The sequence below is a fragment of the Trichosurus vulpecula genome, chromosome 2 (genome assembly GCF_011100635.1).
Source record: "Trichosurus vulpecula isolate mTriVul1 chromosome 2, mTriVul1.pri, whole genome shotgun sequence".
In the NCBI taxonomy this organism is placed as follows: Eukaryota; Metazoa; Chordata; class Mammalia; order Diprotodontia; family Phalangeridae; genus Trichosurus; species Trichosurus vulpecula.
In genome coordinates, this window is record NC_050574.1 from 291060373 (window position 1) to 291075131 (window position 14759).

General features: G+C 39.6%; 1 protein-coding gene across 1 annotated transcript in view; it reads left to right on the forward strand.

The window, feature by feature from the left end:
- MAP3K19 (mitogen-activated protein kinase kinase kinase 19) overlaps positions 1–14759 on the forward strand; it is a 64378-nt gene that overhangs the window by 5182 nt on the left and 44437 nt on the right. Inside the window, exons 3-6 of the mRNA XM_036747878.1 lie at positions 2437–2591; positions 6322–6437; positions 10347–10462; positions 14153–14249. Of these exons, the coding sequence (XP_036603773.1) occupies positions 2437–2591; positions 6322–6437; positions 10347–10462; positions 14153–14249 (484 nt within the window). The remainder of the gene's footprint in view (positions 1–2436; positions 2592–6321; positions 6438–10346; positions 10463–14152; positions 14250–14759) is intronic.

Sequence of the window (14759 nt, forward strand, 5' to 3'; positions counted from 1 at the left end):
TCCTATATTTCATCAATTTGGCTAACAGCTGCTGTGGGGGTGAAAGACCAACACAAGTCCAACAACAAGAACGCTGCCAGCACAGATTCTTTTGATCTGCTTTACTAAGGAAAACAATGTTAAAGGGTTAACAATCTTATTTCAATCCAATATATAAATATCATTCACTTAGTTCACAGGAAACAGCCAGCACCCTGAACTTCAGAGCAATTACAAAGATACATTATAAACAGACCAAATACAACTCATAGTTATCAAGAAGGCATCAACATCTGGGTTCACAAGCTGGAGGGCTCTTAACCACAGCTGCCCAGAGTCTCCACACCAACACTCCAAGAGTGAGAGCCCCCACAAATATCTCTGTTCTCTCTTTTTATACACTCTTTAGCTGTCATCAAATGTCATCTAAGTGACCAGAACTAGGCTCCTACTATTTATTGGCTCTGGTCTTAGCAGCTCCCCTTAGGACCCTGAGGGCTTCATGCCCACATAGGCTTAGCACCTAGTAGATAGGGGTTTGGGCCTGGGGCTCTGCACCTAGTAAGGCTCAGTCAAAGACAATTAATTAATTTATCATTCTAAAACAGTAAAAAGTCCCAACTTAATTGATATTACATCCTATTCCTTAGCTATTGAGCACCAATGGAGGAAATCAAGAAATCAAGCTGATTTCAGTTGCTATAAATATATGATACTTAAGTTGGGTCTTTGCTCATATTTTGACAGTCTTTTGCCTCTACTCATTGACTACCTACATTGTGTCCCATAGTAACTTTTTTCAGAACTTTCTGTCTCAGGCTGTGTCAACAACCCAGCTGGCAGCTTCTGTGGGGGTATAAGATTCACCCACAGCCAACACCCAGAAAGCTGCCAACAGCACAGGTTCTTTCGATCTGCTTAATTAAGGAAAGCAAGGTGAAGGGGTTGACAAGCTTACTTTTAATTCAAACATCATTCAGTTAGTTCAGGGGAAAAAAACCAGCACCCTGAACTTCAAAACAAAATGCAAATTACAGACATCAATAGACTTTGTCTGATTCAAGTCCCAACAGATAGTTACCACAGTTCAACAAAGTTTCAACATCCGGGTTTACAAGCTGGAGGGCTCCTTAGCTACAGCTGCCCAGAGTCTCCTCATCAACACCATCTCCAGAGCCCCACACCAATGGCTCTGTCCTCCCTTCTTATAGGGCTTCAGACATCAGACATCATCTGAATCACCAGAGCTCAGGCTCTGGTGATTGGTTCTTGAGTTGGCCCCTCCCCTTAGGACCCTGGGAGGTTCACATCCACATGGATTACTAACACCTAATGGGGTTTGGGCCTGGGGCTTAGCACCTAGTAAAGCTCACTGAGATAAATTGAGTCACTCAAAGAAAACAAAGGCCATTCTGGTTACACAGGCCCCCAACTGCAGCTTCCCAGTCCTGTTCCCAACCCACCCTGGACTGTTATAATTATATCCTAGAATTTGAGAGTTGGAAGGGAACTCAGCATACATATAATTCATTCCATGCGCAGCTCAGTTCAACTTTATTACTTCTTGTTCCATAATCTATTCTATAATTCTATTATCTTGGTCTCCATTCTTCTTGTTCTGCCTTCCAAAATCTTGACTATTGACTGCATGCCTCTTATGAAAGGCATGGTGGTCTAAGAATGAATTGAAGGTTAGGTGTTTAGGAGAGGATGGGAGCAAATGATGGGAGAAGGGAGACTCAGAAAGGAGAGCTTGAAGAATAGGCAAGATAAATTTTGTCACTTGTTTGTGAAGTTTATCTGTGAAAGCAAGGGAATAAAATAGCATGATAGATACAGGAAGATAGCAGAGCCAAGGAAAAGCTTTGTCAAAGCAATGGTGACTTCATCATGTTTTAAAGAAGGCAAGAAGGAGACATTGAGGATAGATATGGGTTAAGTACCTCAATAATTAGGGAAGATCTATTGATGTAGGACAGGGGTGGGGAACCTGCAGTCTCCTGGCCACACGTGGCCCTCTAGGTCCTCAAGTGCGGCCCTTTGACTGAATCCAGATTTCACCGAACAAATCCTTTTATTTGGATTCAGTCAAAGGGCTGCACTTGAGGACTCCTGATCTAGGACATCTGTGAAGGATTAGCTTTCAATGACAAGTATTTATCAAACTCCTTTTACAGATTCAAAGCATTGTGCTATGCTTGCAGTTACAAAGATGAGAACAAAAAAGTTTCTGCCTTTAGAAGTTTACATTCTTCTGATGGGTTATAGGGCCTGCAACATGAGACAAGACACCATTTTCTTTAAAACTCAAAGAATGGAAGAACAGATGTTAAGAGAAATGTGTTGAAATCAATTTAAAAAACAGAATCAATCCATGAAAATGGTAGGCATATGAGTGAACAAGGAGGGATAATAGGAATGGCAGGAAAAAATTGAAAGCTTTCTTTCTTTTTTAAGGCATCAGAAAAATCCTTGGATATAAATTTCCCAAATCAACATGGGTTGACTCCTCTGATGCTGGCAGTGAGAGATGTTGACCTCTTCGAAAGCCTTGATATGTTAACAGAGTACAGGCCCGTTGAACTTCTTTCAGAACTTCTCAAGCATAATGCGTAAGTATGAGTATGGTTAACTAAAGAATGCTAAAGAAACTAAAGACTTATTCATTACTGAAACAATTTATAAACTTAGGAACATTGAATTATTTTTATTAAATAAAAACCATTTCTTCATGTCAACTATGCTATTCTTAGAATTATAGATTCAGAGGTAGGAATGACCTTAGATTTTGTCTAATTCTCCCATTTTACGGATGAGGAAACTGAGATCAGCAGCAATTAAGTGACTTGTCTAAGATCACACAGGTAAGAAGTGATTGAGGTAGGATTTGAAACCAGGCTCTTTGACTTCCTATCCAGTGGGATTTCAGGGACAGCTAGGTGATGCAATGAACAGACTTGTAGAGAAGAAGACCCCGGTTCAAATCGAGCTTCAGATGTTTACTGTCTGTGATGCTAGGCAAGTCACTTAACTACTTTGTGCCTTAGTTTCCTCATCTGTAAAATTGGGGGTAATAATAGCACCTATCTCCCAGGTAAATAAATGTTTATTTATTATGAGGTTATATTTATTATAATGTTCACTTATGTTTATTTACCAACTACCTCCCAGGGTTGTTGCAAACCTTAAAGCACTGTATAAATGCTGTTGTTTATTACAGTTATTGCCATGTTCCTTCTCCAGCGTGCAAGTGACTACACATCTCTGAGGTTTAGCTGTGAAATTCCTGCCACTTTTCGTTGTTATTGTGGGATACAAATGATTTGCAACTTTTGTTTTGTAACATCCGGATTGTCACTAATTAGCTTAAAGGGTGTTGTTGAACTGCCCAAACTTTAATTCTCTTACATTTAAGAATTAAAATATGCTTTTAGGACAAGAGCTTCATAAGATTAAACAGTAGTAAGATATTGCAAGTATAGAACTTTGAGAATCACTGGATTATTAAACAGCTTCTCTTAACTCAATTCCATTCAGCAAGCAGGTTTTCAGCACCCATCATGTATCAGGCACACTTCTAGATTCTGGAGATACTAAGACAAAAATGATGGTTTATATTTTCTTGCTTCTGATCCTGGGTTTCCTGCCCTCAGACAATTGGCAATCCAGACTTCTTTTTGAAATTAAGCTAATTTGTTTCTATCTCCCTGTTGTCCCAAGGCAATACAGTACAAATTCCCTCTCTAGAATTTAAGACCCTCCACAATCAAACCTGATTCATATCATTCGCCTCCTTCGGTGAAATCACGATTCCAGCCCACATCCCTCCTTCTCCCACTTTTAAATACTCTGCATTCAAGCTGGGTTACTAGATGGTTCCTTCATTTGTCTTTCTATCTCCCACCTCTGCTCCTCCACACAGGGCCCAATGCCTGAAATACCCTCCCTCCTCATTCCTGTTGGCATGTCCTGATCTTTCTTCAAGCCCCTGTTTGTTTTCCACTTTCTCCTTGAATCTTTCTCAGATTCCCATTTGTCAGTTCTCTCTCCCTCCTCAGTTTAACTTTTATTTTCCTCTCTGTGTACCCCTTGTGTCCCCCAGCTGAATGCAAGCTCCTTGAGACCAGGGATGGGCTAGGTTTTCCCCTTTATATCCTTAGGATCTACAGTAGTAGCTTAATGGATGTACATTGGGTAACCCCTCTGTCCCTGAGCTACAAATGGAGGGATGGAGTCATCTGGCTCAGGTTTCTATTCTTCTTATTCTCCTTGTATCGTATTGATCTTAGCCTCTGGGCCTTCACTTATTTTACACTCCAAGTACCAGAAATGTCTATCCCTCCCTCCATTTCTGCCTTATGAAATCTCTCCTTCCCTTCGAGGTGGGACTTAGGTGCTGTCTCTTACAATAAACCTTCCCTGATCTCCCGAGCTGCATGGGATCCCTCTTCCTTCAAATTTCACCCAACTCTTTGTCAGGACCTCTCTCTTTTACTAATATCTATACAGTGCCTATTATGTTCTGGACACCGTACTAAGCACTTTATGAATATTATTTCATTCAGTCCTTACAACAACCCTGAGAGGTAGGTGCTCTCGCTATCCCCATTTTACAGATGAGGAAATTAAGGCAAACAGAGGTTAAGTGACTAACCCACACAGCTAGGAAGTGTCCTAGGCTGGATTTGAATTCAAATCTTCCTGACTCCAAGCTCAGCACTCTAACCACTGTGCCACCAAGCTACACGTGTATCCTAATCTGTATTAGAATTATTTGTGTACATGTGTTCTCTCACCTACTAGATTATAAGCAACTTGAGGCAAGAGACTATATCTTGTTTCATCTTTGGACTCCCTTCTTCCTCCCCACTCAATGCTGGGCACAGGGCCTTGTATGTAGTATGAACTTTAAAAATGTTTGTTGAATCGAATAATTGAATAACTAGCTGGCTGTTCTCAGGCCTCATTTAGGATGCTCGATAGAAATACAGCTAATAGCAGCACCATCTGATTTTCTCTAGACAGCTGAACAACAATTAAAAAAATTTAATTCATAGTTTGAGAGAATAGAGTGGTAGTATAAATATCACTACACCCATTTTACAGATAAGAAAGTTGAGAGTCAAAGAGGCTGGGTGATTCGCCCACAGTTAAACATCTGAATACCCAAGCTGGAACTTGAATTTAAGTCTTCTGAATCTAAACCCAAGTGTTTTTTCTACCCCACCACACTGTTTCTCTTCAAATAAGGGGTGATGAGGCAGCAAGGTGGCACAGGAAGTAGAGTTTTGCGTTTGGAGCCATTAAGCCCTGAGTTCAAATCCTATCTGAGAAACTGCCTGTATGTCTCTGGGCAAGTCCCTTAATTTCTCTCAATCTCAGTTTCCACACCTGTAAAATGAGGGAGTTAAATTCAGTGGACTCTAAAGTCTTTTCCAGCTCTGAATCTATGATACCATAATCCTATGATATGCAAAAATAATAGAATGTGATGAATGCATGGGAAGTATTAATAATGTGCTTTGGGAGCTCACAAGAGGGAGAGCTTATTTCTAGCTGGGGAGCATAAGGAACGATTCCATGGAAAAGAAAGCATTTGAGCTGATCTAGGCAGAATGAATAGTATTTCAACAGGCAAAGAAAAGGGGAAGAGGGTAAGAGGGCCCTCTAGGTCCTCGTAGATAAGGGCAAAAGAGAAATAACACGGAGGATGTGTCTGAGTACTTCTAGTATGCAGAATACTTAAGGGGAAGAAATGTGATAAAAGGCTGACTAAGTAGGGTAGACCCAGCCTGGGGAATGCTCTGCACACTAGGAGAAGAAAGTTGGGCTCTCTCCCATAAGAACTGAGACATTTTTAAGTGCTTGAGAAAGGGAAGGATGAAATCAAAGCTGTAAGTTAGGAAGATAAATCTGGCAGCAACAAGTCAGATAGATTGGAGGAAATAGAGAGTTAAGGCAAGGAGAGGGGTAAGGAGGCTACTGATTGTATTTGTCCAGAGGAGACTATTGAGGATCTGAAGTTGGAATGGTAGAGAGGGGGGAGATAAAGAGAAGTATTACAGAGGTGTGATTGACAGTCCTCAGTAATTGAGTGGATGTGGTGCCATAGGAAGGAGCCAACAATGACTTGGATGCCTTTAACAGAAAGTGGGAAGTCAGGAAGAGGAATAACTTTCAAAGGAAATGTATTTCAAAACTATTAGTACCCTGAAAAGTACATTTTAAAATGCTAGATTATTTTTGATAAGTTGAGTTGTCACTTTAAAAAATGACCCTGGCATATCAGTATCTTTGATTAGAATTAATTTTTCTTTTGCTTTTTCCTTTATTCTCTTCTAGAGATCCCAAGCTCTGTGATGTTAATGGAAAATCAGCAATGCATTATGTATCACAAATAAAAAGTTCAAAGAAGCAGCAATTACTGGACATACTGACGAATTCTTTACCCAAACCAGGTAAGCATTCCTCTTTTATGTTACCTTAAAAAAAGAGAGAAATCTGTTTAAAAAAACTAACAAACTTTTTATGAACTTTTGCCACATATTTAGTGAACCTATTTAGGTAAATCAAATATCAATGGATATTTATTGAATACCTACTATATGCAAGATATTGCGATGAGCCTATGATACAGAAAAACACAATATATGGTCCTTGTTCGCAAGGAGATTGCAGTACCATTGGAGAGATGACAGATAATATGAAGAACTACATTTACAGTTTTTGGAGCACAGATTGCCCCCTTTATGGAAACTGGTCCATCCTCTGAATTCTTTATCATGTCTACATTTCTGAATCCCTTGGCTAATGCAGTTCAGACAGCCAAAGCTTATTCTGCCCATATCCTGACTTCTAGACCTGAAACCATCTTGTAAAGAATCTGATACCTTGGCCAGTTTACCAAGTAGGAACAGATTTTCCTTATGATATAGGCAACAAGAAACATAGCTGCAGTGAGGCCAAACCAGGTCACAAGGCATGTTGTATAGTGTACTCTACTAGCAATACAACACCTGAAATGTCACAGGGCACTACATAATTGCCAAGTAAATTATATAGTATTGGTTTGAGTTCAAATGAAGGAAGGATCACTGTAGGTTAAAGTCATCTGAGAAGGCTCCATCAAAGAGAAGGAACATGAGCTAGGACTTTAAGGACTTTAAGAAGCACTAGCACGAACAGGGAGAAAGGAGGAGGGCATTTACATGATGGGGCATGATGTGAAGAAAGGTAAGGTCTGGGCATGGTTCCAAAGGCATGGACAAGGCAGCATGAAGCAACACAGCACTGTCCTGGGAGTCAGAAGTTTTGTGTCCAAGCTTCATTTTTCTTTGGTGATTGCTTATAAGTGTTTTTGAGTCGTTTTCTTCTGGATTTATGTCTTGAGCTTCCTTATTGCCGTAGTAACTCTTTATGGTTGGATTCTTTTTTTTTTCTTTCTTATTCTTCCAGACTATTCCTTGACTTTGGGCTTTATGTTGAGCCTGAGTTCTGTGCCCTTCTGAGGGGAAAGTCTGGACTGAGCTTCTATCCTCTTGAATTCTTTTCTGATTTCACAACTTGGGCTGGGGACCTTCAAACTTTCTGGGCTCCCAAAGCGATGCAATCCAGGGCTAAATCTACTCACTGCCTTCTTGTTCTCGGCTCTGCAAGTTCTTGACCCAGGTTTGGGTGTGTCAGCTCGTCCTCAGTTAGAAGTTTCAGTAGACTACTACTGGACTTTGCCACTTGGACTCTGCAGGTTCAGAACAACCGAATTGTAGGCTCCTTCTTGGTCTGCGATTCCTGCCCTGGTTATTCCACTGCAGGCTTCAACCTGGGCAGGAATACAGAACTGAGTCCCTCCTCTGCTTCTGTGGTCAGAGCTACGTAGCCACTCTGTTTCTTAACTTGTTCCTGGCTCAGTATACAGTTAGGACCCATGATCCTTTTTCTCATCTCTTGGTGTGCATGCCCTCCTCAGTCTACTCTAAATATTTGACTTGGAACTAGATAGTAGGTGATAGAACTGCCAGATGGCATATGTCCTTGAATCTTATACTAGTTCAGGAATCCCCTGGAATTTCTTCCTGCTATGTGGCCAGTCTCAGCCCTCTTTCATGCATGGTGCTCCTGGCCAGATCCCATCTCTAGTGTTCACAGTCCTCCTGTGTCTGTTTCTATAAGCTTGCCTGGGCTGGAAAACTGACTCGCTGTGACTTTTTCTTGGATTTTTTTTTTATCAGAATTTGTTCTGATACATTTTCTAGCTCTTTGTAGAGGAAGAGTAGTGAAGGACCTAGGCTGTACTTGACTTTACTCTATATTTTTGTCAAAGTCTTCTGCATATATAGATGTGAGATTTTAAAATTTTAATTATCCTTTTAAAAAATTATGCTAATAGTTTTCTTAATGCTGAACCATTCTTGTAATTCTGATGATAGACCCAACTTAGTTCTAATGATTTAATTTGGATGTATATTGCTCTAGCCTCTGATGACCTTGGTCTGTAGTTCTCTTTGATTTATTCCTCCATGATTTTGTTATCACAATTATATTTGCCACCTAGAAGGAATTTGGTAGAGTTCCTTCTTTCTCAATTTTTGAAAACTGTTTATATAGCAAAGGGATTAGTTGGTCTTTGTACATTTTTTAGAATTCAATTGTAAATCTGGTTCAGGAGTTGTTTTGCTCCGCCCACCCCCCCCAACCTACCTTATCTTTGTGAGAGTGGAGGATAGTGCGACAAATTGGGCAGGACTGGAAGCATCTGAGAGGATGAGTGCCTCTCTTTTTGCCCCAAATTCTTAGACCTGACCCACATTTCTGAATTCCTGTGATAACCTTCCTCTTGCTGAAGTGTTTTGGGCAGATCACTGATACCAAACTTTTTGAAGTTCTTTTAGAGATATTCCTCTCTATACACCATGGATGATGGGAATCGGGAGGCTGACAGGAATGTTTTTTGCAGGAATAGCGTGTGCCTTGCCTAGGGCTTGTTGGAGGGAAGGCAAAGATCATTTTATATTTATTACTCCTTTTGCTCCACAAAGCTTTGCTGTGGGATATCTGTATAAACAGGATTTTATTTTTTAGAATAAGCCACTAGAACAGAGAGGAAAAAATTATCTTAAGGGTATTCAGAGCAAAAGAAAGTAAGGCGAAGCATGAGGAAGCGCTGCCCACATTAGACTAATTGTTTTAGAAAAAGGACAATATCCTCGGTAGTCTGGCTGTTTTTCACATCTTCAATTCAATTCAATAATTCTTCGGTGCCTACTGAGTGCCAGGCACTGTGCTAAGTACTGGGGACGTAAATAAGAAAAAGAAAGGGCATCTTGTGCCATGCTGCAGATGGAAAGTACACATCCTGTCTTCTATAAAGGAAAGCTGCCCTCTAATCATAAGGGGATTCCATTAACTAAGTTGTCTGTGACTTCTCATTGGGCGCAGAATGGTGCCCCTCTAAATTTCTGCACCCTGGGGCAAAGCTCTGTTTACCTGTTCTTAGTTTCAGCTCTGTTATCCATCCTTCAAGAGGTAGTTTATGTTCTATTTCTTTCACACCTCCCATAATTTCCCTAGCCCACTCTGATCTTGCTATTTTTAACACCTATAGTACTTATAGTTAACAGCATATTATGTAGCACTTAATTGTGTTTTATCTTGAACTATCATCTAGTTATTTGAAATTTATTTGTTCTGTCTCTTTAACTGGATTGTAAGGTCCTTGTGGGCAGAAAATCTATGTTCTACTTCTGTTGTGTTTCTTTCCTCAAAGAGCCTGATATAGAACTGGAGTCATAGCTTGGTGTGCAAGAAATATTTTTTTAGGTGACATTGTAAATAGAGAACTGACCTTAGAGTCAGGGAGCCCTAATTTTGAATACTGTGATGGTGAACAAGTCATTTAACCTCTCTCAGTGAAAGTTTCCTTATCTGTAAAATGGGGATAAATAATAGTACCTACTTCAAAGAGTTTTTGTGAGAACCAAATAAGATAATATTTGTAAAGTACTTCACAAACCTTAAAGCGCTATATAAATATTAGCTCTTTTTCTTTAGAGTCCCCAAACTCAATTTTCCAGAGCTGATGTCAGCTGTCATCTCTAGTCCTTCCTGTTCACAGTCCAACTTCTAGAACCATCTCCTATGCCCCTCCCTCTACTCCCACCCTGCACCTGTTTCTTTGAATCCTGGCATGTGAATGCTACAGATCCCTCAAGCTTCCAGACTTAGCCATTGCACTTCAAGAAGGACTATGGGAAAATGGTGTTGATTTAGCTGTAAGAAGTACCTCCTTGTGAGGCTGCTAGAGACATTGAAAATTTTTGAAATTAAAAATAAATAAAATTTTAAAATGTTAATATGCTTTTCTTTGGCAGAAAGACATCCTGAATCCTTGCTTGACGTTTATTACGATGCAGATCCTTCTGAATCTGAAATGCTGTTGACTGCCAAAAGCCATACCATTGTCTTGGGAAGCATTAGCAGCAGTGAGGTAAGGTGTTGCATTAAAAAACAAACATCCATTACAGAGCTAATTTAAAATGTGTATGGAAAAGCACGTTAGAAATTGGACCCCAAAGCTTAATGCATCAGGGAAGGTTCCTGACAATTCAGCAGTGGAGAAACTAATCTGAGCCACAATTAAAACACTGGGAAAGGAATCAAAGCTTTTGGTGGTTCAGTCCTAGATCATTAATTATTGTTCTGTTTTTTAACAAGTCAAATCTCTATGCCTAAAAATCCATGTTGTCCATTTTCTGCATGAGGATGTTGAGTCAAATGAATGTTAAAGAATAATAATGTAGTATCTCAGTGTGCTATTATGAAAACAGTACAACAAACATTCTCAAATTGTCAGTCATAAAGTTCTACCTGGCCCATTACTGGAGTAACAGCTTCTTCTCAGCTCCTTCACCATTATTATTTCAAGGTGTTACCTAAAATTCCAGGCATAAATGGCTTTCGGGTAGCACTGCCCCTACCCCAACACACCGCCTACAATTTCTCTCCTGACCACATAGCAGCACTGCCTGACTAGAACTGGCCAATTGGGTCCCCAGAGGGGCAGCTACTACTACTCACAGATTGTTGTTCATCTTTCAGTCTGGAAAAGGAACAATGACATCAGGAGAATGATGTCTTGACTTGCAAGTGAATTGGATTTAAATGTGGCAGGGCTATGCGAGGTCTTCAGCCTCACTCTCTCCTCCAGGGTCATTGGAGTCCAGTGGCAAAACATAGGTCGGGGTGACTGGCGATGACCTTGGATATAGTGGGAGACCTTGGCCTTTTTGAGCTAAGGTCTTTCCCAGGTCTCAGGTCCCAGGTCTTGCCTGAGGCAGCACCCATTCAGTGATTAAAGGCTGGTTAAAAATTGAGGCAAAAGTTTGCCTTTACAAAAGAATGAGTCTGGGAGGGGAAGACCCTCAGAGATTCTGGCCAGGATTTGACCAAAATAGAAAAATTACAGCTCAATCTTTGACAATTAAAAAAATTATATTCACAAAGTTGTTGCATTTAAAAGCTTTTAAGTAGTTTGTGTCAGTCTGATTCCTATAAATTAGATCACTTCATCAGATTTTACTTTGTAAATACTAATAATTCTAGTTGCTAAGTAGTACTTTTTGGTCTCACTTTTGGGCATAAGAATTTCATACTAGACTCAGTAAAACATGTATAGTTTTATTTTTTTCAGTATTGCTCTGAGGGGATATGAAGGTCATAAGTTGATATCAAGTGATCTAATAAAAACACATTTATTTTTCCAGAGGGTTCATCTGCCAAAAAGCTGACCTGGTAGGGTCACAAAATTTGCATTTAAAAGAAAACCTTTGATCCCATGGCAGTCCATTTATATGCTTAGTACCTCAAATTGAGGTCTAAATCATTAAAAAATTTAGGATAAAATTTTTACCATTGAATTACCATAATCCAGTGAAAATGTAGATTTAGTAAGGTTAAATGAATTACTGATTAAGGCCATAGGTTAAGAGTTTGCCAGATAATGGTAGACTTTTCAAAGCACAGTGAAAGGACATGGTAGTGGTTAGGGGATATATAAGCCTGGAGGAATTAGAATCAGGAGACTGGGGTTCTGGTCCCAGCCTCTTCACTAATGTTTTAACCTTGCACAGGTCTAATCTCTCACAAGGCTATTGTGAGGATCAAATTAAAGAAGGCATGTGAATTTTTGAAAATAAATACAAAATATTATTACAGTTAAACCTTTATTAATTTTAAAAGGACTAGATATTTTTAATTTCAGTATACATTAAATACTTTGCCCCTGTACTTTGTGACATAATTAAATTTCAGTACTTAAAAAAATCCACTGATTTCATCATAGAATCAAAGAAGTTTAGAATTTCTGATATGGAATGGACCTCAGGGGTTTCTAGTCTAACTCATACCTGAAAAAGTATGAAAAATCTACAACATACTCAATAACCTTTGCTTATGACCTCTTAAAGAGGTATTTCCAGAGATGGCTTTTTTTTTCTTTTGGATAGCTATGTTTGTCAGGAATTTTTTCCTTTTAGTAGACCTAAATTTGTCTTTTTCTTTTTCCAGTATGGGTATTCTCCCTCCATTAATGCATATTTCAACCTCTTAATTAATGGTCTTGCTTTGGCCAAAAGTATTCATCACCTGTTGATGAGCCTCTTGGGACTTAGTTGGGCTGGTCTTTAGATGAAAGACAAATTTTCATCCATGGGCTCACGTGCTTGAAGCCTCTCCCTTTTTCCATAATTGAAGTTAAAACAAAGAAAGGAAACATTCATAAATCCTGTCCATAGGAATGACTAGATGAAAGAACAAAACCTTGGAAAAGGGGTGGGGTGGAGACAATTTACTGTTTTTTCCCATCCAGTCTTAGGGCAGTGACTTTTATGAAGCTCCTCCCTTTAAACAGAAGACTAGCACAGAATAGAAAAACATCTGGACTCTGGAGACTTTTATGGAATCACTTTAATTACTACATAAAACTAATGTAGTTCTAAGGATTGAGAGAAGAGTGAGGTAGTTAGTAATCATTTCACTAATAGCGATTTTTCAAAGGAGTTTTATGAATGGGGAAAAATACCATTAAGAAAATAAGCCTTCCATATACCGTGCTGCTCCCTTTAGTCTTGTTTTTCATTTCATATGAGAGGCAGTGTGGTACGGTAGATAGAGAGCCAACCTCAGGGCCTGGAAGATCTGGGTTCAAGTCTGCCTCTGACACATACTGTGTGCCCCTGAACACTTAACTGCTGGTGTTCGGGGCCTCTTTTTTAAGATTCTAAGACACAGAGAAGGTGCTGATGTGCTCTGGGGGAAGGAGTTTGATATATTGATGAAATCACAAGTTCAGTCCCAATCCTCATTTGTTAGATCAGTAGTGTCAAGCTCAAATAGAAGCAGGGGCCACTAAACCATATGCGAGGAGCCTTGCAGGGCTACATATTAACTTAGAAAGTCACATATTAGTATTACCTATGCTTTATTATTGTGTTTTTACTTATTTTGTTAAATATTTCACAGTTACATTTTAATCTGGTTCCCACACTTGAGAATGTTGCAGGCCATGTGTTTGATAAATTGGTGTTAAAGGATAAACCTGAATTCCAGAAAAGTTCTGTGATGATTTGTTTTTGTCAGATATGAAATTATACTTAAATCTGTAATTGGGAGTCTGTCTACTGCTGTCTACCAGTCATTAGGTCTGAAGCTACCAGAACAGCTAATTATAACCTGAGCCCAGAAGGTGAGGGTAGAGGAGGGAAATTGCTAACTAAAAAACTTAGAAGTGCTTTCTCAGGGAGATGATCCAAAAGAAAAATCTGACCCTTCTGGATTTTTTCCTGAAAGAGGTAAATGGATCTCATAGAGCTGCCCACTTAAATCTCACTCATGGCAGTTAAGCAGCCCATATGCTGAAGAAATGAAATAGAAAATACTAATTTTTATGTGCCTGGGTGATTTTAGCACTGATCTTAATTCTTGCTTATGTGATTGTATCACAGCTAGCAGTCACTGTTTGCTCCAGGACAGTTGGACCCTTGTCCCCTATTGTATTTTAAATCTATAGTATCTGCTCAAGTTTGAAAGCTTAGTCCGGAGAAAAATCTACAAGTTTCCCTCATCCAGTAAAAGGAAAGAAAAAGTTTGAATAAAGCTTATTTTTTTTCCAAAATTTCAGGAGTCTGACCAAGATGAAGATTTTAGTTATTCTACATGGACCAGTGAAGATGAAAGCCCATGTGAGGATGTACAGGATTATGGGAATAAGACAAAAGGTACACTATCTACAGGGTCGTTGTTGTTGTTGTATTTGTCCTTCGTTCTGGAAGAGGTCCATGACATCAGGGAAATGATGACATGACTCCCATTTGACTTTGATTTGAGGGAGGGAGGGCTGTGCAAGGTCACCAGCCTCACTTCCTCCTCCAGAGCTATCTGGGTCCAGTGACCTGATATTCACCAGGATGACTAGGGATGGCCCAGGATGCAATGGGAGACCCTGGCCCTTTCAGGCTAAGGTCTTTTTGGGTTCTCACTTTGAGTGAGGTAATGCCCGTTCAGTGAATAGGCTTCTTTAAGAAGTTAATCAGGGGATGGCCCCTTTAATTAAAACTCAAAAAAAAAAATCAAACTGGGAAGGGAAGACCCTCAGCGTTCCTGGCCAAAAGAGAAACAATTACTATCTGGTATTTACAGTCAATCTGTGCTAGGAGGGTAGGGACCTATTATCCATCTATGGCTCCAGAGTGAACTCGGTTCATAGATATAGAGTGACAACCAGATGT